This window comes from Myotis daubentonii, chromosome 9 (genome assembly GCF_963259705.1).
Source record: "Myotis daubentonii chromosome 9, mMyoDau2.1, whole genome shotgun sequence".
NCBI classification, from domain to species: Eukaryota; Metazoa; Chordata; class Mammalia; order Chiroptera; family Vespertilionidae; genus Myotis; species Myotis daubentonii.
In genome coordinates, this window is record NC_081848.1 from 47,652,584 (window position 1) to 47,672,452 (window position 19,869).

General features: G+C 51.4%; 2 protein-coding genes across 3 annotated transcripts in view; both read left to right on the top strand.

The window, feature by feature from the left end:
- EIF3F (eukaryotic translation initiation factor 3 subunit F) lies at positions 1–7,766 on the top strand. The gene is made up of 8 exons (XM_059708793.1): positions 1–416; positions 4,019–4,089; positions 4,327–4,406; positions 4,822–4,959; positions 6,193–6,284; positions 6,699–6,835; positions 6,959–7,072; positions 7,540–7,766. The coding sequence occupies exons 1-8, from the start codon at positions 29–31 to the stop codon at positions 7,615–7,617; spliced, it is 1,098 nt and encodes a 365-aa protein (XP_059564776.1). The 5' UTR covers positions 1–28; the 3' UTR covers positions 7,618–7,766.
- A 9,237-nt stretch (positions 7,767–17,003) lies between these two features.
- The window catches only part of TUB (TUB bipartite transcription factor), a 73,608-nt gene continuing 70,742 nt past the window's right edge, over positions 17,004–19,869 (top strand). Inside the window, exon 1 of one of the 2 annotated variants that reach the window (XM_059708794.1) lies at positions 17,004–17,655. In XM_059708794.1, coding sequence (XP_059564777.1) covers positions 17,507–17,655 — 149 coding nt within the window. In that variant the 5' untranslated portion in view covers positions 17,004–17,506. The remainder of the gene's footprint in view (positions 17,656–19,869) is intronic. The other variant, XM_059708796.1, reaches the window with a different exon arrangement.

The following is a 19,869-nucleotide window of genomic DNA, read 5'->3' on the forward strand; positions in this document are numbered from 1 at the left end:
CGCTCCACGCTCCTTCTCTTTCGACAAGATGGCCACACCGGCAGTCCCGGCGAGCGTTCCTCCGCCCGCCACATCCCCGGCTGCGGCCCCGGCCTCAGCCCCAGACCCGGCCCCAACCCCAGCCCCACCGCTCTCTCCGCCTCCTGCTCCGGCGCCGGTTCCAGCTCCAACTCCGGCGCCAGCCTCCTCCCCAGACCCGGCGGCGGCGGCGGCTGCGAGCGCGGCTCCGGGCCAGACCCCAGCCTCCGCGCCGGCTCCGGCGCAGACCCCGGCGCAGTCGCTGGCCGCTCCAGCTCTCCCGGGCCCCTTCCCCGGCGGCCGTGTGGTCCGGCTGCACCCGGTCATTTTGGCCTCCATCGTGGACAGTTACGAGCGACGCAACGAGGGTGCTGCCCGAGTTATCGGGACTCTGCTGGGTGAGTGGTCGGAGGATGATGACGTCCCCCTGTACCTCCCCCGCCCCTTCCTCTTGCTCCCCTTTCTCCCACCCGCGTTGGTCTCCCGCCTGTTCCTCCATCCCACCTTCCCGCTGCGACTCAGCTGCCCCGTGAACTGGCCGCCTGGCTGCTGTCATTACGGGCGACGTAAGGCGTATGGGAGTAGCTGTGTATTAGATACCGCGTGCCGCGTGGTTCACATTTTACGCTTCCCGGTCGCATGTCACGTCAAGGATCGTTAGTCCCAGTCAACAACAACGAGTTAAAACGCCGGCTAGGAAGCCAGAAACCCGGGACTCCCGAAGCCCCGTGACCACGTTTTTCCTCCCTTTTTTACTGACTAAAGGCCTGTGTTTGCAGAGAAGTTGCTAACCGGTGGGACAGCTGTTAAAAGATATCCTTGTCAACATCAAACCGGTTTGGCAGGAGCCCATTTAGTGTTTCAGCGATAATGTGCTTTCCTAGATGTGTGAGCCCGATGCCCCATCCCTCAGCCTCCCTGGTGCTTGATGCCCCATCCCTCAGCCTCCCTGGTGCTCGATGCCCCATCCCTCAGCCTCCCTGGTGCTCGATGCCCCATCCCTCAGCCTCCCTGGTGCTCGATGCCCCATCCCTCAGCCTCCCTGGTGCTCGATGCCCCATCCCTCAGCCTCCCCGGTGCCCGATGCCCCATCCCTCAGCCTCCCCAATGCCCCATCCCTCAGCCTCCCCGGTGCCCGATGCCCCATCCCTCAGCCTCCCCGATGCCCCATCCCTCAGCCTCCCCGATGCCCCATCCCTCAGCCTCCCTGGTGCTCGATGCCCCATCCCTCAGCCTCCCCGGTGCCCCATCCCTCAGCCTCCCTGGTGCTCGATGCCCCATCCCTCAGCCTCCCCGGTGCCCCATCCCTCAGCCTCCCCGGTGCCCCATCCCTCAGCCTCCCTGGTGCTCGATGCCCCATCCCTCAGCCTGCCCAATGCTCGTCCCTAAGGACCCGGGTCCCCCAGCGTGGCCTGAGCCTCCATGTGGACACTCACAGTTGTATTGTCAGTTTGTGACATTGTTTGTTTAACCTTCACAGCAGAGAATAGCCCTTTCCCCACCCAGGTTCCCAATTTGGGGGTCAGGTATTTTTTATGTTAAAGTAACTTGTAAAACGGAGACACACTAACGAGTGTAACATACTGGTAACATACCCCTTCCTCTGGGGACTGCTGGTCCCACCAGATTCATTTCCACCCCATCCTAGTCACAATTGTGGGCACCTTGTGAGCCCACTCCAGCCGCATGCCTCACCTCTCCTCCTTCCTCTTGCCCTTGTGGTAGCCCCACCACAGAAGACCGAGTATTGAAAGAGGACGTGCCCTGTAGGCCGACTCCAATTGGTCCCCTGCGCCTTGGGGACAAAGTCCCTTCAGAGGCTGCCTCGGGCTTAGGCTCCGGGAGACCTAGATTACTGGGGAAAGCCTCTAGCCGCTGGCACAGAGCAGCTGCTGGTCGCCCTCCCCGCCACACCAGGCCTGTCCCACCCCGAAGACACGCACATTCTCTTCGAGGGCATAGCATTTTACAGAAACGTCAACTAATCCATTCTCTTCCAACAGTGCCGGGGTTTTCCTCACACCAAGCTTTGTGTTCTCTTTGACTCGAGCGCCTCCCTGCTCTCCATTACTTGTTTCTTTAAGCTTCACTCATCTCCCAGGTTCCCCGGAAAAGTGAGCCCTGTCCATCCTTCTTCCCGTACCTCCCCCTCATCCCCTTTCTTACCTTCCCAAAACCTGACAGCGTTCTGTGACTGTGCCCTGCTTTGACCTTGTACGAGTAATAAATAGCTTTTGCATCACTGACTTGGCACTCAACAAATACTTACTCGTTTAGCTACTCTGTCAAATTTTCCAAACTCACTGGAGCTACTTAACTAAAGAAAACTGCAGTGACTCTCGTTAGAGCAGCTGTACCCTAGATCTTCAGCTCCTCGTCCAGACAGGCATCATGGTGCAGGGCGAGGTGTATAGAGGCCGTGTTTACTTAGGAGTGGTGCGTGGAGTCTGCTTGGTAGGGACAGATTTCCTCAGACCTTAATTTATGAAACATATTTCATTTGGTGAAATGAAGTCACTGGTGTTTTTTATGTATCATAAGACTGTTGGGCACTTAGAAGTCAAAGCTTGGTTAAGTGAAACAGTTCAGTCAGAAAAAGCAAAGAACCATATGATTTCACTCATGTGAAATATAAAACTGGAACTTGTGAACACAAACAGCAGTGCGGTGGTTGCTGAACGGAAGGGGGTGGGGGGAACAGAGGGGCCCTAATATATTGGTGACGGGAGAAGATTGGACTGGGTGGTGGGTACCTGGTACAATAGATAGGTCTTGTAACATAAACCCACACCTGAAACCTATCCTATCCTATATAATAAAAAGCTAATATGCAAATTGACCAAACAGTGGAATGACTGGTCACTATGATGTGCACTGACCACCAGGGGGCAGATGCTCAATGCAGGAGCTGCTTCCTGGTGGTCAGTGCGCTCCCACAGGGGGCGCGCCGCTCAGCCAGAAGCCGGGCTCACGGCTGGCAAGCGCAGCAGTGGTGGCAGGAGCCTCTCCCGCCTCCGTGGCAGCGCTAAGGATGTCTGACAGGCATCCTCCGAGGGCTCCCAGACTGTGAGAGGGCACAGGCCGGGCTGAGGGCCCTCCCCGCCCCCCAGTGCATGAATTTCGTGCACCAGGCCTCTAGTATGTTCATGTTGACCAATGTCACCCCAATAAACTTACTGTAAAAAAAAAAGAAGTAAAAGCTTAATAAATGAGCTCTACTCTAACCTTAAGTTGGAGATGAAGCCATATTCTTATATGCAAATAGTTTAGAACAGCCGTGGGCAAACTACGGCCCGCTGGCCAGATCCGGCCCGTTTGAAATGAATAAAACTATTGGAAAAAAAGACTGTACCCTTTTATGTAATGATGTTTACTTTGAATTTATATTAGTTCACACAAACACTCCATCCATGCTTTTGTTCCGGCCCTCCGGTCCAGTTTAAGAACCCATTGTGGCTCTCGAGTCAAAAAGTTTGCCCACCCCTGGTTTAGAATGTAATGTGGTAAACGCTCCAGTAGAAAGGTGTCCTAGAGGCATAGAAAATATAGAAGGCTTAAGTATCTCAAAAACTTGACGTGGTCAAGTCTTAGATGCTGCTGAGAGGTCAAATAAGTTAGAAGGTATATCCACTGGGTTTGGGGGCATAGTTTCAGCTAAGGAGCGAAACCATGGTGAAGTGGAATTAGACACTAACAGGTATAAGCAGCATTGTGGTCCCTGGTGGAGAGGGGAGTAGGGAAAAGCAGAAGTCAAGGGGCTGGCAGTTTTGTTGGGGTTGAGAAACAGGTGTGCGCAGTGGGAGCAACGTGTCAGAACCAGAAGAGAAGTTTGTGGTAAACACTGACATTGGTGTTGGAGGTTCACAGGCAGGTCCTGGGTGATCGTAGGGTTAAGGTGCTGATCCTGGACCAGACGGCTGAATATCTGAAAGCAGGAGGAAGGGGGTCGGGGGCGGTTAGGAGCCTTTGGTCACATAACACGGACAATCCTCTCTCACAGGGACCGTTGACAAGCACTCAGTGGAAGTCACCAACTGCTTTTCAGTGCCGCACAACGAGTCAGAGGATGAGGTGAGTGGGACTCGAGCCGCCCCTGTGCAGTCTGTAGCTGTTCTTTTGCTGGGCTCCCCTTCGGGCCCTCCCCCACACTATATGCTGTGCTCACAACTAGAGTCCTCCAGTTCACAGAGCTTCGCTCCATTTGAACATACTTTCATGTGCCTTTTCTGTCTGGTGGGTGGCCTCTCGTTCTTAACCATTTTTTTCTATGAACTTCTGGCTTCTGAGCTTCCTTTCCTGCCTTCTTAGGTGGCTGTTGACATGGAATTTGCTAAGAACATGTATGAGTTGCACAAGAAAGTCTCTCCAAATGAGCTCATCCTGGGCTGGTAAGTTGGGATACAGGGGGGTTGGAAAGTCTCGGCGATTGCCAAGGCCTTTTGCCACCAGACTAGATGTTGTGCTCCCTCTCCAGGAGACAGGGCGTTGTAGGTGTGTGACCTCGAGGGGCTGTGAATTCAGTGTGTGTTGCTGGCTATTCTGACCCTTTGAGGCCAGAAATATCTTTTCAGTTGCAGCTTTTACTCAACAAGTCTTTTGCTTTGCTAATGATTTGGGATTTTTCAAGAGCTCTAAGTCAGCTTTTGATTTGATTTGATATAGTTTTCTATGTGTCTACTGTTTTATTATGTGGAGTGTCACCGGGTGTCCCTACCATGGTACCTAGAGACACCCGTGCCACCATCGTGGTTGGTATTGATGTCACATGTAGGCGTGTGTCCACAACCGTGTTTCATTTTCCAGGTACGCTACAGGCCATGACATCACAGAGCACTCTGTGCTGATCCATGAGTACTACAGCCGGGAGGCCCCCAACCCCATTCACCTCACCGTGGACACGAGCCTCCAGAATGGTCGCATGAGCATCAAGGCTTATGTCAGGTGACCAGGGTCTTGGGCCACAGGGGCATAAAAGGCTATCTAGTTCATACCATGGCCAGATGACACCCCACCTCCAGCCCCGGCAGGTATAACTCCCTGCCCCCTAAGGAAGCCCCTCAGAAAAATTTTATTTGCCCTGAAACAAATCCATCCTGGAAATTTCCACTCACTGATCCTAGCTGTACCCCAGATTTCTCCTTGCTCTTAACCAGTTTCAAGGGGCAGCCCTTTAGATATTTGAGCAAGCTATCATGTTCTTCATGTCACTTTTTTTGGGGGGGGGGGGGGAGCTAATTCTGTACAGTTCCTATGGTCGATCCTTCCATGGTGTTCTGGTCATGGTCCTTCACCATGTTCACTGCTTGTCTGAGCTGCCCTCTGTAGTGTGTCCTTCTCCCTGGAACTGAGCAGGGATAGGGGTAGAGCACATTGAGAATAGCTGTCCTTATGGCTGTCCAGGGTTTAGTACAGTTTGATGACCGTAACGTTACAGTATTAAACTGGTGAAAGTGGCGGTTAGTGGGGGGTATTGGGAAAGGCTGCAGTGGCATGGGGAAGCAGGGGCTGCTCTTTGAGTTGGAAGAATTCTACTTTCTGTTTATAATGAAGGCATTTGTTAAGTTTATATGCTGATTAACTTTGTGCTGTTTCTGTGTCTGACAGTGACACAACTAGTTAACAATTATGCAGTAAGACAGATGGTGGGTACCAAGTCCTTATGGCCAGTTGGGGTACCACGAGGCTCTAGCGTTGCCTGCTTTCTTAGCCTTCCCAGGTATTTCATGCATCTCAGACCCAGTTGGAAGTGTTTAGCTGACATAGTAAAGGCAGTCTCCTTTAGTGCAATGACTTGCGGCACCCGACCTAATCTGGTGGGCTGGAGCCAATTTGTCTATCAGATGCAGATGGAGGGCTCAGTCCCAGAAAAGACCTGTCCTATCTCCTTTCTGTGGTGGTGGATGTCTAGGCAGCCAGCTCCAAGGAAAATTAGTGTCCTGTCCTCTCATCACTGAGATTGCACAGGTACCACAGGTCCGAAAGCTGAGTCCCCTCCCACAGGCCAAGGGGTTGATGTGTGGAATGAGCTAAGGGGAGAAAGTGAGCCCTCTGGGGTTCGAGCCTTCTTATGTCAGGACCTTGGGAGCCGTACTCGGTGTGGCTGCTTTCCTGGCCTGGACCTGACGTGGAAGCCCTCTCAAGGCCGTCTTGTTTACCTTACTTCTCTCTCCCCAGCACTTTAATGGGTGTCCCGGGGAGGACCATGGGGGTGATGTTCACACCTCTGACAGTGAAATACGCGTACTATGACACTGAGCGCATTGGCGGTGAGTCACCTTCCCATGCCCTTTTTCAAGGCCTTTAGCATTTGCATAGGAGGAGTTGCTGCTTTCTGACAAGTATGGAGGGCCTTGGGTTGGTTAAAGAGGAACCATTGAAGTCAGTCATTCTCCTACATAAATGGGATTCAAGGAATTATGTGTGAAATTGTTAAAGGTGGGAAATTATCAGTACCACAGGCTACATGGCTGTTCATATGAGACCAAAACCAGTGCTAGCATTCTAGGTGCAGGAGTTGGGCTGTCTGGAGAAACACTAATAAGGGCAGAACAGGGGAGTTGGGGGAAGTAGACCGAGTCCAGAGGGAGGTGGGAGAGTTAGCAGGATGGTTAGAAATCGTCTCTTTCCCGATGGAATCACTGAGTTTTCCATTTCTTCTACCTCCCAACCCAACCTCACAGTTGACCTGATCATGAAGACCTGTTTTAGCACCAACCGGGTGATTGGACTCTCAAGTGACTTGCAGCAAGTAGCAGGGTCCTCGGCTCGCATCCAGGATGCCCTCAGCACAGTGTTGCAGTATGCGGAGGACGTGCTGGTGAGGGGGGGAGGGGTAAGGAAGGAGGGCGTAGGTCCACCCTAGCTTGCTGGGGGGTCTGCTGAAATGACAGCCCTCAGGGGTGAGACTTAACTGTGCCCATTCAATCTGTTTGGTGCTCAGTCTGGAAAGGTGTCCGCTGACAATACCGTGGGCCGCTTCTTGATGAGCCTGGTTAACCAAGTACCCAAGATCGTTCCCGAGGACTTCGAGACCATGCTCAACAGCAACATCAATGTGAGTGCCGCTTCTGGGCTCCTGGGAGCCTGCGCCTTCCCTACCTCACCACGGATGTGAAGGGAATTGGGGGGCAGGAGACTGGGCTTCGCCTTTGCCACCCTTACTCTCCCGTTTGGGAGGAAGGAAGAGATAGTACACATGCTCAGAGGCCCCTTCTCCTTCCTTGATTCCATTGGCCCAGGTCCTGCTGATACTGTGACTTGTTACCTAAATTCATAGTTGAAAGAAATGCTTAAATTCAAAGGTTAATAAAAACGCAGTTTCTTATTTTTCTCAGTGAGTTCAGAGATGGGAGTGTTCTCAAGCATTTCCTTCCCGTCTTCTACCCCTCACTTACCCTCTCCCAGCTGTCATTTATCCAGGATGGTCCTCACACCCAGTGTCTGTTGGCGAGGTTCCCAGACCAGCCTTTCTGCTCTCCTTCCACCCAGCTCCTCACTCATCATGACTTCTTTCTCTTCCAGGACCTACTGATGGTGACCTACCTGGCCAATCTCACACAGTCACAGATTGCCCTCAACGAGAAACTTGTCAACCTCTGAATGGGCCCAAGCAGCACCCCGTCCACTCTGGCCCCAGCGCTAGGACTCAGAGTGGAGTGAAGTGGAAATGGCTTCTTGTGGTTTGAGTCACACTGAGTGAGTCAGCTGCTTGTGACTCTAAATAAACATAGCCTATCTTTTGTAAATGATTCCATCTTATGTGCATTTACTGCTGGGGAAGGCAGAAAACTATTCGAGAGCTCATGCGGAAACCACGAGTGAGTACTTTGGGTAGAAGTTAGTTGTGTGCTTGTCATCAGTTGTACCCACAGCCCAAGCCGCTGTAGCTTCACCTGCCCCCGAAGCAGATAGCCTTAGCATACTGGTCGCAGGGACACTGTCTCCCCACTCTTCTTGCTTATGATTGGAGCACATAGAACGTTTTTTGTCACTTCTCTCCCATAGCATCTTAGGTGGATGGCAGTATAAAGGGTTGTGTTGTGCACAGTTTGAAGTCCCTAGAGAATGTGCTGGCGAGGGAGAGAAGGAGGTGGATATAGATCTCAGTCCTGGGGCCCATGAGTCCTGGTAGGAAGACAGCTTCTCCATGGTGAGAAAACATTGCTTTATCGAATACTTCCTCTTGGTTTTCAGCCTGGAGAAGTTTCCCACAGTACTGAGCCATTTCTTAAAGGGCCACGTGGTTTCCACAGGAAATGACAATGAGAATATATGCAGGGAAACAATTGAGAGAATTGGATACTTAATCTAAACTGAAAGAGTAGAGGGTGTGTTCAGTGTTTTAAAATACGTAAATAGTAGGAACGAGCTGTCTGACACTGGTTCAGGAGGGCAGAATTACCATCTCTAGGTCAAGTGTTTCCCCATTTTAGTGGGGAAAACAGAAAAGTAAATAATCACTTGCAAAACAGTGGAAAATGAGTGCTGATCTAATACTGAGCACCTGTTATGTTTGGGGGCAGTTGTTATCTTCCGAAGAGTTTAGTACGTTACTTGAAGTTACACAATTAGTAAGTGATGAAACAAGATTTGAATTCAGGTCTGAATTTCATTTTTGTGTGTAGCCCTCTGCTTCACAGTTTAGTGGCCCAATGAAATAATTAATAGGGCAAAAATGCAACATGACAGGAGCACATGATAAGGATTGACCAACTCTCAGAGGGCATCTGGGAGGATTCTACCCAGGACGTGATATCTGAGCTGGTTTTTTGCTTTTCAACCAGGAAATCATGCAAGGCAGAAGAAACAAAAAAGCGTAACCCGCTACGAGCTAAAGGAAGTGTTTATAAGGATTGGATCATGGATCTCTAAGAAAGCTTCAAGCTTGACTGCAAAAAAAAAAAAAAAAAGCTTACCCTGTTCAGAACCTAAGGGGACATATGCAGGAGCCGAGCATAGGGCCCTCCGTCTGTGGAGGTGAGCTCTGTATTCCGGAAGCTGTGGGAAGCCAGTGGATAATTTTAAGTGGATTTAGTCAGATGTGGGTTTTAGGAAGATCACCTGGTAGTGTAGGAAGGGTAGAAATAGAAAGCAGGGCGATGAGTTTGAGGGTCACTGTTGGTTCAGAGGAGAGATGAGTGCCCAAACCGAGGCAGTAGTGGTGGGGATGGTGAGGAAGACTCAGATTCTAGAGCAGGGGTCCTCAAACTATGGCCCGCGGGCCACATGCGGCCCGCCGAAAACGTTTATCCGGCCCGCCGGGTGTTTTTGCTGCCTCTGCGTGTCGTGCTTAGCAGCCGGCTTGTCCCGGGCCCGCAGTGCGCATGTGTGGAATGTCTGAGGGACAGTGAACTGGCCCCCTGTTAAAAAATTTGAGGACCTCTGTTCTAGAGGATGTTACGAGGCAGCCTCAGGAGGGCCTGAGACGGGTTGAAACATGGATGGTGAGAGGTGGGAGGAGTCCAGGGTTGCCTGTCTCTGATAGTGGTGGGTGAAGCGATGGTCATATCTGGAAGCTGGCTACTCCAAAGTGCTGGAAGCTTAGAGGATGCAGAGAGCTGGGACCAGAATTGAGGTTAGAGGGACCACACGGTGAGGTCTTCAGTGCAAAAGAAGAGAATTGTGACTTTGGTGAACTGCACCAGGTCTTTTGGGAAAGGCTGAAGATTCAAGTTAGCCGTTTGCTCACGTGATACTTAAATGCCAAACTGTGCTAAGCAAAAAGCCATGTTACCTGCTTAAGATGTACCAGAGAGGACCCAGTAATCATTACCTTGGGAATCACAGGTGTCGGGGGTTATGGAAGATGTCTCATTAGGAAGTGAAATCTAAGCTAGACTTGAATGGGGGCAGACTGAAAAAGAAGACAGGAGAAAACAGCATTCTAGGCACAGAAAAGAATAGGTGCAAAGGCTCAGCGAAAGGCAGCGTCAGCCATGTGGCCCCAGCCTTGCTGACTCCTGGCTCGGGAGCTGTTTGGGAGGAAAGGAGCGCCCTGTACCTAGGCTGACTGAAAAATAATGACTGGATTTTTTAAAAAATATTTTTAAAAATTGATTTTTAGAGGGGGGGGGCGTGGAGAGAAACATCAATTGGCTGGCTCCAGCACACCCCGTACTAGGTAGGGATCAAGCCCGCAACACTAGCCTGTGCCTTGACTGGGAATCGAACCTGAAACCTTTCGGTTCACAGGACGATGCACTGGCCAGGGCTGGATTTTATTTTTATACCCTTTGCTTATGTACACACAAGTCTGTTTTTACTGTCAGTGTGTGTACATGTTCTCTTTGTTATGTGGTTGTGCTTACGCTAAAAACAATGTGGCTTGATTTCTGTGACACATCACACTCCCCGGATTTTCTCTCAACTGCCTTAACCACTGCTTTTCAGTGCTTTTTCTTGGTCCTTCCTCCTCTGACCCTCCCTACTGTTTCATTCCCCAGGGCTGCATCCTGAGCCCTCTGCACCATCTCTGCACCCTCTGCCTGGAAGACCTCACGAAGTCTGTGACAGTTATGACTGCCTGTATGTTCATGCCCATGCTCTAGCTCTAGCTCTAGCTCCAGCCACATTCACAACTAGTTTCCTGATTCTGGACTAGTTAAACTGACACAAGATAACTCACCTGGATGTCTCAAAAGCATCTGAAATTCAGTTCCATATTGAACTGATTGTCTCCTCCTCCCCCACAAATCACCTGAATTTCCTTCCTCAGGTGATAACTATGTACCCAGTTATCCAAACCCTAAACCTTGGGTAAATTCTTGATTCTCCCTCCCTTTCCACCATCATGCCTCAACTAGTTAATTACTACTCTGCCTTCAGTCTTGCCCACTATAATATATATATGTTGGTCTTCATCCATGCTCCTGGCAGGCAGCTTGTAAAACCTTGGGAATTTCCTAAGTGATGAGAGCTATAAAGATAGTCTTGTTATTCCTAACAAGCCCCTGTCAACAGCATCTAAGTTTATGTTAATGAAGTGATTTTAGAAAGCCTCTAGATAACCATAAGATGGGAACTGGTTGCCAGGAGAACTGACCTGCGTGATTGGAGGTTGGAACTTTCAGCTGGATTTAATGCCACTGAGTTAATCAAACTCACCTACATATGAGGCCTCCACAAACCCCACAAGGACAGTTCGGAGAGCTCCTGGGCCGGTGAACAAGAATGCAGCCAGGAACCCAGTGCGTGCCAGGACGGTGGCGCAGCCAGACAGGGCCCGAACCTCTTGGGCGCCAGACAGACCCCTTCAAACCACACTCTGCCTCTTCATCTGGCTGCTCATTCGTATCCTTTGTAGTAAATCAGTAATGGCTAGTGATCTGCAGTTCTGTGAAGTGCTCCAGCAAACTAATCCAACCCAAGGAGGGGGCCGTGGGAAGCTCCAATTTGTGGTGGGTCGGTAGTGCACAGGTGTCAGCCTGGACTTGCAACTGGCATCTGAGGGGGTGGGGGCCGTCCTGTGGGACTGAGCTCTTAACCTTAGGCTCTGACACTGTGTCCAGGTAAATAGTGTCAAAACTGCTAAACTGTGGGACATTCAGCCGGTATCAGTGTTGCATGGTGTGGAAAGTCACCTGCACATCTGATCACGGAAATGTTTGATGTGAGTAGTCAGTTTAGAGGAAAACAGTTTTCCTGTTCACCTCTGGTCCATTCTCACAGCAGCCACACTGCTCTTTGCAAATCTGACCAGGACACACCTCAGTTGAAATCTCTTCAGTGGAGCCCCATAGCCCAGGGTAAACTCCACACTTCTTACCACAACCTGCATGGCTCATCAGATTGCGTGGCTCACCAGCTCCATCCCTTACTCCCAGCCTGGGCTCCCTTGCACTTGCTCTCTGCTCTGCTAGAATCTGTGCCCCTTTGGCTCATCCTACCGCTCATCCCTTAGGTTTTAGTCCAAATGTGCCTCCTTGGAAGGTGCTCCTAGACCAGGATCCCATGATATTCTCCTAGCTTAGCATTTATCTCACCGTTTTGAACTTGTCTGTTTATCCCCTATTAGAGCACAAGCTCTGTGAGGGCAAAGTCTCCTGTAGACTTAACATTCCCAGGCCCCAGAGCCGACCCAGAACCAGAATAATTCTTAATAAACATTTGCTACATGAATAAATGAATGGGTGGCTTGCAGGATAATTACCACAAGGCGCTATGGACATAATAGGTTCATTAGGAGTCATCAGGATCTTCTGGATGGGGCTGGAGGGAGGGAGCACACCAGACAGTGTTCCTTGTTTTACTCATTTATTCTCCAAATACTTAGTGACGCTTAGTATGCACCAGCCATAGAGGCAGGTACTGGGGCAACAGAAGTAGATGAACCATGTTCTCTGCCCTCTGTGGGTCTCAGTATTATGGGGTAGATGCACAAAAACAATTATGACAGAATGCTGTAAATTACAGGGTAGGAACAAGTCTTAGGAAGACACAGTACAGAACATGCTGAAATCTGCAGAGAAGGGAATACAATCTTTAAAGACATTAAAATTGGCGCAAAGGAGGAAGAGCTTTGAAGAAAGGAATGAAGATCAAAACGTTACTTTCAATTTCCTAGTGGCCCATATTTAGAACTGTGTTTCCAAGGGTACAGCAGCTCAGCGGTAATGGGAGGGCTGCAATAAAAGCCACACACAGTATCTCTGCCTTCTCTGGGGACACCGGCCTCCTCAGACTCCCAAAAGTGGTCCAGGGTGTCTCTCAAGCTCTCTGAACCTGGAGTCAGTTTTAAAGTTTGAAATTTAAATTTTAAGAAATAATTTTTAACTGAACAAAATAATCATTGTGCCAGTAACAAAAGTCCTCACGGCACTAACAAAATTCCAGTTGTCCCCTTTTCCCTAGTCATGTCCCAGAGGGGCAAACTGGGTTTGGTGATCTGGTCTCTGTTCTGTGATCGATCTGATCCGTCCTGACCTATCTTCTGTCTCATTGGGGTTGCCAGCCTGTGCTTGTGATTCTGTCCCAGGATGATGGTTGTCAGTCTTAGAATGGACTCTCTGCCTCCAAGTATTGGTCCTCCTGTCCACAATAATTGACTTCTCCATCCATGGGCAAACTACGGCCCGCGGGCCGGATCCGGCCTGTTCGGCTGTTCTATCCGTCCTGCGGAGCCAAAAGAGCGGAGAGTTCGCTTGCTCTCCCCTCCGCTCCCTCACCAGCAGCAGTGTTAACATGTATTAGTTCACACAAACACTCCATCCATGCTTTTGTTCCGGCCCTCCGGTCCCGTTTAAGAACCCATTGTGGCCCTCCAGTCAAAAGGTTTGCCCACCCCTGCTAGTCCCAGAAGCAGTGCTGCACTATGCCCGAGGTTTTCTGAGCGATGGCCACTAGAGGGCTCCCTTGCGCCACTTAAGACTGCTGGTTGCCCATTCCTCTTCCTTCAGTTCCTGAGCAGTTTTCTACAGGCCTGGTTTAGAAAAAGCACCTTCGGCTTTGGGGAGGCCAGGGCAGTGCAGAAAGAGTGACCAGAACGTCTAGAAATGCTTCCGTGGCCATCTTAGGGCCATAGTGATGATTACAAAGCACCTCCCTCTATACCCACCCATAATCACTCCAAATAATCCATTTCAAAATGTGGCTTGGAAACACTTATAAGTAAATCTAGGGCTCACTCCCCTTCCGGTCAGATTGTAATCTAAAAGCTCCTCTATACAAAAATCCTGGCGCCACCATTTCCCAGGAGACACCCTGGTCAAGGCCCTGATGACCAAAATGAGGTTCCTGGACTTCCCGTCCAGGGAGGGGGTAGTGCCAGAGCTAGTATAAAAGAGCCTGGTCTCCACACGGTAGTAGAGTTTGAGCAGGTGAATGAGGTCACTCACCAAATAGGGTTGGAAGAAGGAGATGGTATAGGGCAGGATCATATCTTGTCCCAGGTAAGACTGCTCAGCTCAATGGGGAAGCTGGAGATGGGAGAGGTAAGGGTCACCGGAGAATGGAAACTCCAAACTTAGACCTAAAAATTCAGCTGGAGGGGGAATGTGCTTAGGTTGGATTCCTTGAAAGCAGAACATGTACAAGGACTTGGGAGAAGGTGGTTTATGCGTAAGTCATCTGTTAGATTCCTAGGGTGGCCATAGAGTACCACAGACTTGGTGGCTTAAAACAACAGAAGGTTATTATCTCAGTTCTGGAGACGAAGTCTGAAATCAAGATGTATTCTAAGTACAGGGGACACGGCACTATATATCAGCGGAGAGTCTAATGCATGTTCTATACCCTGGAGGGCAGTGGCCCAGTCCAGTTTCATCCCAGAGCTGGGTCCTTAGCTGACGCTTTAGTGGGCCACTCTCACTTTCTACCCGTTCCCAGGTAATAGAGTACATATGGTAAGACCCCTTGTTTTACAAAACCATTGCCAGACATCCTTTTCCATAGAGAGACCCTTCAGCTGAGACTTTCCTAGCAGGATCTCAGGTTGATAATTTGTCTATAAGCCTTTGGAAAAGCACTACAGACAGCAAAGAAGATAAATCCGTATTCAGAGCGTGACAGTTCCAGTAAGGACACGCGCTGACCTGTCCAGGTGGGAGGATTCTGAGGTAAGTGCTAGGGCAGTCTCCTCTGGGTGGCAGGCATGACACCATAACAAGGACCCAGCCTCTGCGCGTGCAGGTTGAGCAGACTCTGAAGTGAATACTCATGCACAAGTGGTTAAGAAAGTGCCTCCATGGTGTGATCATAAATAATTAACAACTGGCTCTCTGGGGAAAAAAGAAAAAAGCCTTGATTCATAGCATTTGCCAATTTCCATGAATAGTCTATGGTGAATGCTCCCCCTGTGCCAATTTCTGAGCCTGGCGTTGGGAAGAGATGCTAACAATAGGCTCTGGGCACTAGCCAGCTCTAGTGCACCACTGACATGCTGCTGCAGGAGACACGGAAAGGAGCGGGTGCAGGAGGACAAGCAGTAGGAGGAAGGGAAACGATATGATCCCAAAGTCCCACAGAAGTTACAACAACCTGATCCTACGGGGACACTCTGGAGTACAAGTTACCCCTCGGTGTTGCCCATGCCCATGCCAAGAATGCTGCACTTTCATACTCCTGCACCTGTCAGGTGTTGGACAAGGGCCATCAGAGTGGCAGTAAATTCCTAGGTGCCTACCACTCTGTGTGGGTGAGCAGAGTGGCTCCGGCAATGTGAAGGCAGTCGTCGGAAGAAGAGGTGCAGGTGTTGGGTTTTAGAAGCAAAAGTACATTGAAGCTGTTGGTGAAAGTGGAGGGTGGGCAGAACACATGAGAGCAGTAAAAAGGAATCCAAAATCTGAGTGAAGCAGCAGTGTTGTCTACTGCACATCTCACTGCAGGCCCTCACCACGTCCAAGCTTCAGGGGCCACCGCAGCAAATGCATCAGACCAGCTCCCGGGGCCCTCCCAGAGCACCGGATCCCACGTCACAGGAGGCTGCTCCAGGCCAGTCAGCTCTCCTCTATCCAACCTTAGGTTCCATCTCCCAGCCCACTTCCACTTGAACGTCTTTAAGATCTGCTCCTACACTTGTTCTCCCTGCTCCTGCCACTGCGTCGTATCAGACAGCAGAGCAGCAGAACCCTCTCTCCAAAGGCAGACGGAATCCTTGCCTATCTTTGGGTGAGGAGAAGGGAAAATACTGCTTAGTATACATGCAGACATCAGGGGAGGAGGAGCAGGGCCTATCTGAGGGAGTCCCTTCTTAGGTCCTACTGGCCGTCCATCAATCCTTCAGAGAAAGAACATCGTTGGAGGCTTGTCTTATAACATAGGGCTCAGGAGCAGTGGCTTCCGGTTCTGCAGTGTCTGTGGGAGGGGCAACAAAGTCCATACATTCTCCAGACAGGGAGGTTCTCCTCACCCCCATCCAAACAATGAAGTAAGGCTTCACATACTTGCAACATGTTGTTTCTGGAGCCCCAATCCAGCACCCTGAGCCTCACCATCAAGATGCCATCAGGAACAGGAGTCCATGCATATCTATAAGCCCCTTGCTACATGCAGCATTTTGCTGAGGACCTGGCCCTTGGTGAAGCCTGGTTAATGTGGCATTTGGGCAGCTCTGAGGGCCATGGAAACCAGCGATTACAGAGACGGCTGTATTCTACATGGTGGCAAACTCTAAAGCTGTTGAGACCAGCAAGTTACGTGAGGGAGAGAAGCTGGGTGGCTGGGGCCGAGGCCCACAGGGGAAGACGTGCTCCCTGTAAGGGTAGCTGCCACTGCTCTGCGCTATGCCTGCCATGCTGAAGGCAGGCCCAAGGGCACCAGATTTTCAAGGAAAGACAAAAAGCTTGATCTATTAAATCCCACTTTTAAGTGTTGTCAGCTTAGTCCGTGGGGACGCCTGTGCCAGACAAGCAAAAACACTTGTGGGCTGGATGCAACAGGTGCACTGCCAGTTGCAAGCCCTGTAGCTAAGGGTTAACAAGCAAGTCTAGTTTCACAGGAGATGCCCCTGATCCTTGGATTAGTGTAGCTCAACCCCCGCTGCCCTGCACTCCACCTCCAGGGAATTTCGGCGCCTAAGCGCAGCCTCTCCACAACTCACTAAAAGGTCCTTCTTAGGCTCCCATGACCTTGCGAGGAGATTATACCTGCAAATCCCGCCGCTGAGGTGGGGTGAGGGGCGGCGGGGAGGCGGGGGTGGGGGGGGGGGTGGATTGGAAGGTGGCGGCCCGCTCTCCCTCCCCTTCCCACCCCACCCCACCCCACCCTATCCCACACAGCTACCCGGTTCTCCTGCCTTTGGATCAGCCTTAGCCAAGTGTAGACAAAGTGTCTCCGCTTGTTGAGACAACACAGCTGGATTTAATGAAAACACCAAGGAAAATAAACAGAAAGGGTGGCCTGGAAATGGGATTGTTTACAGAGCTTGGTTTTCGGACCCCAAGGGGCCACAATACGCTGAAGTGCGGGCCCGAGGGAATCCCGTGGGGGAGGGGGAGGGAGAAATGGATTTCCATTCAGGTAAAGAGGGAGCTGAATCCCTACAGTTTTAGGAGAGGGGTTTTGGTGGTTAAATGTCTTGCTTGCAAGCTTGGAAGGAAAAGGCAGGGAGAGGGAGGCGAGGTCTCCGAAATTCTGGGGATGGATCTTCCTATTCCTGAGAAGGGGACAATTGAAGTATAAAGCTGGGGGTACTTTAACGGATGAAGACGCTGTCCTCCCCGCCCCCCGACGCCGGGAAGGAGGGGCCATGTGTCTAGAGGGGGTCAGGGTACGGGGCCTGTACTCGGGACTGCCTGCCGGAGAAAGGACAGCCTCTTAGCAGTCCGTCCCGGGAAGGTTTGAAAGCGCAGTGCCCTAGTGACGCCAGGAAAGATGGAACGGTTGCCATGGCGACGTGGCGCACACATCAGAAATAAATAAGCAGTCCAGGCTGCAGTAGCCGCGCCCCCGCGGGACTCAACGCGGGGAAGGGTGCCCCTTGGGCCCGGGTCCCCGCAGCCCACGCGTCGGCGCCATTGGCGGAGCCGGAGGGGGTCCGCCCCCCAGGGGGGAAATGGTACCGTCCTCCGCCCGCGCCTGGCCCGCAGCAAGCGAGCTCGGAGCCCCGCGCAGCCTCGCCCTCCGCCCGCGGAGCCCGGAGGCGGCGATGGAGGGAGTCAGCAGCCACCGGACCCTGTCCTACAGCCGCTGGAGCTACGACAGGTAGGGCGGGCGCCTGGAGGATGGACTTCGCCGGGCCCCTGCGGGTGGTCCTGCGTGGGCGCCCTCGACGCTCGCCTCCTGCGGGAGAAGCCGGGTTCCGGGGCATGAGAGCTGGCGAGAGCGCCCAGACCCCACAGTGGACTCGGACCCTCGAGCAACCGCAACGTCGGTACCGAGAGCCTCGGATGTCCCAGAGCCGAGCCGGGCGAGGGCGTCCTCACTCCGGCGGGGCAGAGCTGTCCGAGTGGGGCACGGGGCATAGAGACCAGCGAGCTGCCACCCACCCCCCAACCCCACTCGTGGCCTCGGTGGGCGCTGGAGCCGCGTAGAAGAGCGCGGAGGGGCGAGCGGGGCGAGGGGTGGGGCGCCGCTGGGCTCCAGGCCCGCCTCCCGGGTCTGCGCCCCATGGGACCCTCGGTGGGGACCTGGCAGGCACCGGGCGGAGTGCGGCCCGCCCCGCGGGGACGGAGAGCTGATGCGCGCGTGGGCGGCTTGGAGCCGCTGCCCACGCGCTGGTCTTGGAGGAAGGACTCATCCTTCCGGGTGAAATGGGAAAAATGAGGACGTTGGAGTGAGTTGGTCATAAAGCGGAGTAGATTTACTCCAAGATTTTTGTCCTTTCTACTATTTTCTGGTGTGTTAGACGCTACCCCCTCCTTTAAAAATTAAACCAAGATCATAGTTGATTTTTGTTATGTTGTTTTTAAAGTTCATAATCCCATGCCCTCTCCAGAATTCTGGAGTTACATTTTTTGATCCATGGCCCTAAAAGGTGAGAACTGGAGGAGAAACTTCATTAACTCGCTGCCCTCACCGCCCTGAAGACCTGCTCCCTGCTGCTGCCTTTCCCTTCACTCTGCCAAAACCTTCTGGCATCTCTCTGGCAGCCCCTGTTTTCCTCCTATTCCGAAAGCAGGCCAATTCCCCTTGACACCCTCGCCCCCACCCCCATTACTCTCCCCTTGATCCCATCCCATCTTCCTTCTCCATCTCCCCTCCCTCTCTTTATTGGAGATCTGTCCTCAGCCTGGAAACCTATTCAAGTTTGTCCTGCCACTCCTCAGGATGGGTGCAATGACGCCGGCCTGGCCCTCGTGGTTCAGTGGTTGAGCGGCAACCTATGAAACAGGAGGTGATGGCTCATTCCCTGTCAGAGCACATGCCCAGGTTGATTCTGTTTCCTGGTCAGCCCTTCACTGCACAATCCTAGCAATCAGCTTGCTGTCCCTCACAATCCCAGGGAGCTTGCCCTTTTGAAAAGCAGTGCTCTCTGGAGAGGAACTCTGAAATGATGGGGATAGTAAACTTAAAATAACAAAACCTTCAAGCTTGTATTCCGATCCCAAATCACATTCATTCACTTACTCAACAATGTGTTAAGTGCAAACTATGTGCAGCGCCTTGGAGATAAAGAGCTAAAAAGACATAAATCCTTCCTCCAGGTGAGCTCAGAGTCTAGTCCAGGGGTAGGCAAACTTTTTGACTCGAGGGCCACAATGGGTTCTTAAACTGGACCGGAGGGCCGGAACAAAAGCATGGATGGAGTGTTTGTGTGAACTAATATAAATTCAAAGTAAACATCATTATATAAAAGGGTACGGTCTTTTATTTCAATAGTTTTATTCATTTCAAACGGGCCGTAGTTTGCCCACGGCTGGTCTAGGTTCTTGGAGACATAATTGGTAGCATATGCCAAAGGTCTAATACATATATGGGAGGAGACTTTTAAATTGAGGTAATTCTATATAGTTACTAAACTTTTTCCTTCCTTCATGGAAATGGGCCCCTCTGCCTCCCAGTTCTCAGGGAAGCATGGGCCTGATTTGTTTGCATTTCCTAGAAGTTTGTATAAATTCAGTCATTCAGTATGTACTCTCTTTGTAGTCTGGCTTCTTTCACGCAGCAGAGCAATTTGATTTTCTTCCATGTGGTCGCATGAATTGATAGTTCATTTCTTTTTATTGCTGAGTCATCTTCCATTATATGGAGATATCTTTGTTTGTTTATAGGTTCACCTGTTGGTAGACACTTGGGTAGTTTCCATTTTTTGGCTATCCTATATAATAAAGAGGCAATATGTAAATTGACTGCCATGCCCTCGCACGAGATGGCTGCCCCCATGTGGTCACAAGATGGCCACCACAAGATGGCCGGCAGGGGAGGGCAGTTGTGGGCGATCAGGCCAGCAGGGGAGGGCAGTTGGGGGGACCAGGC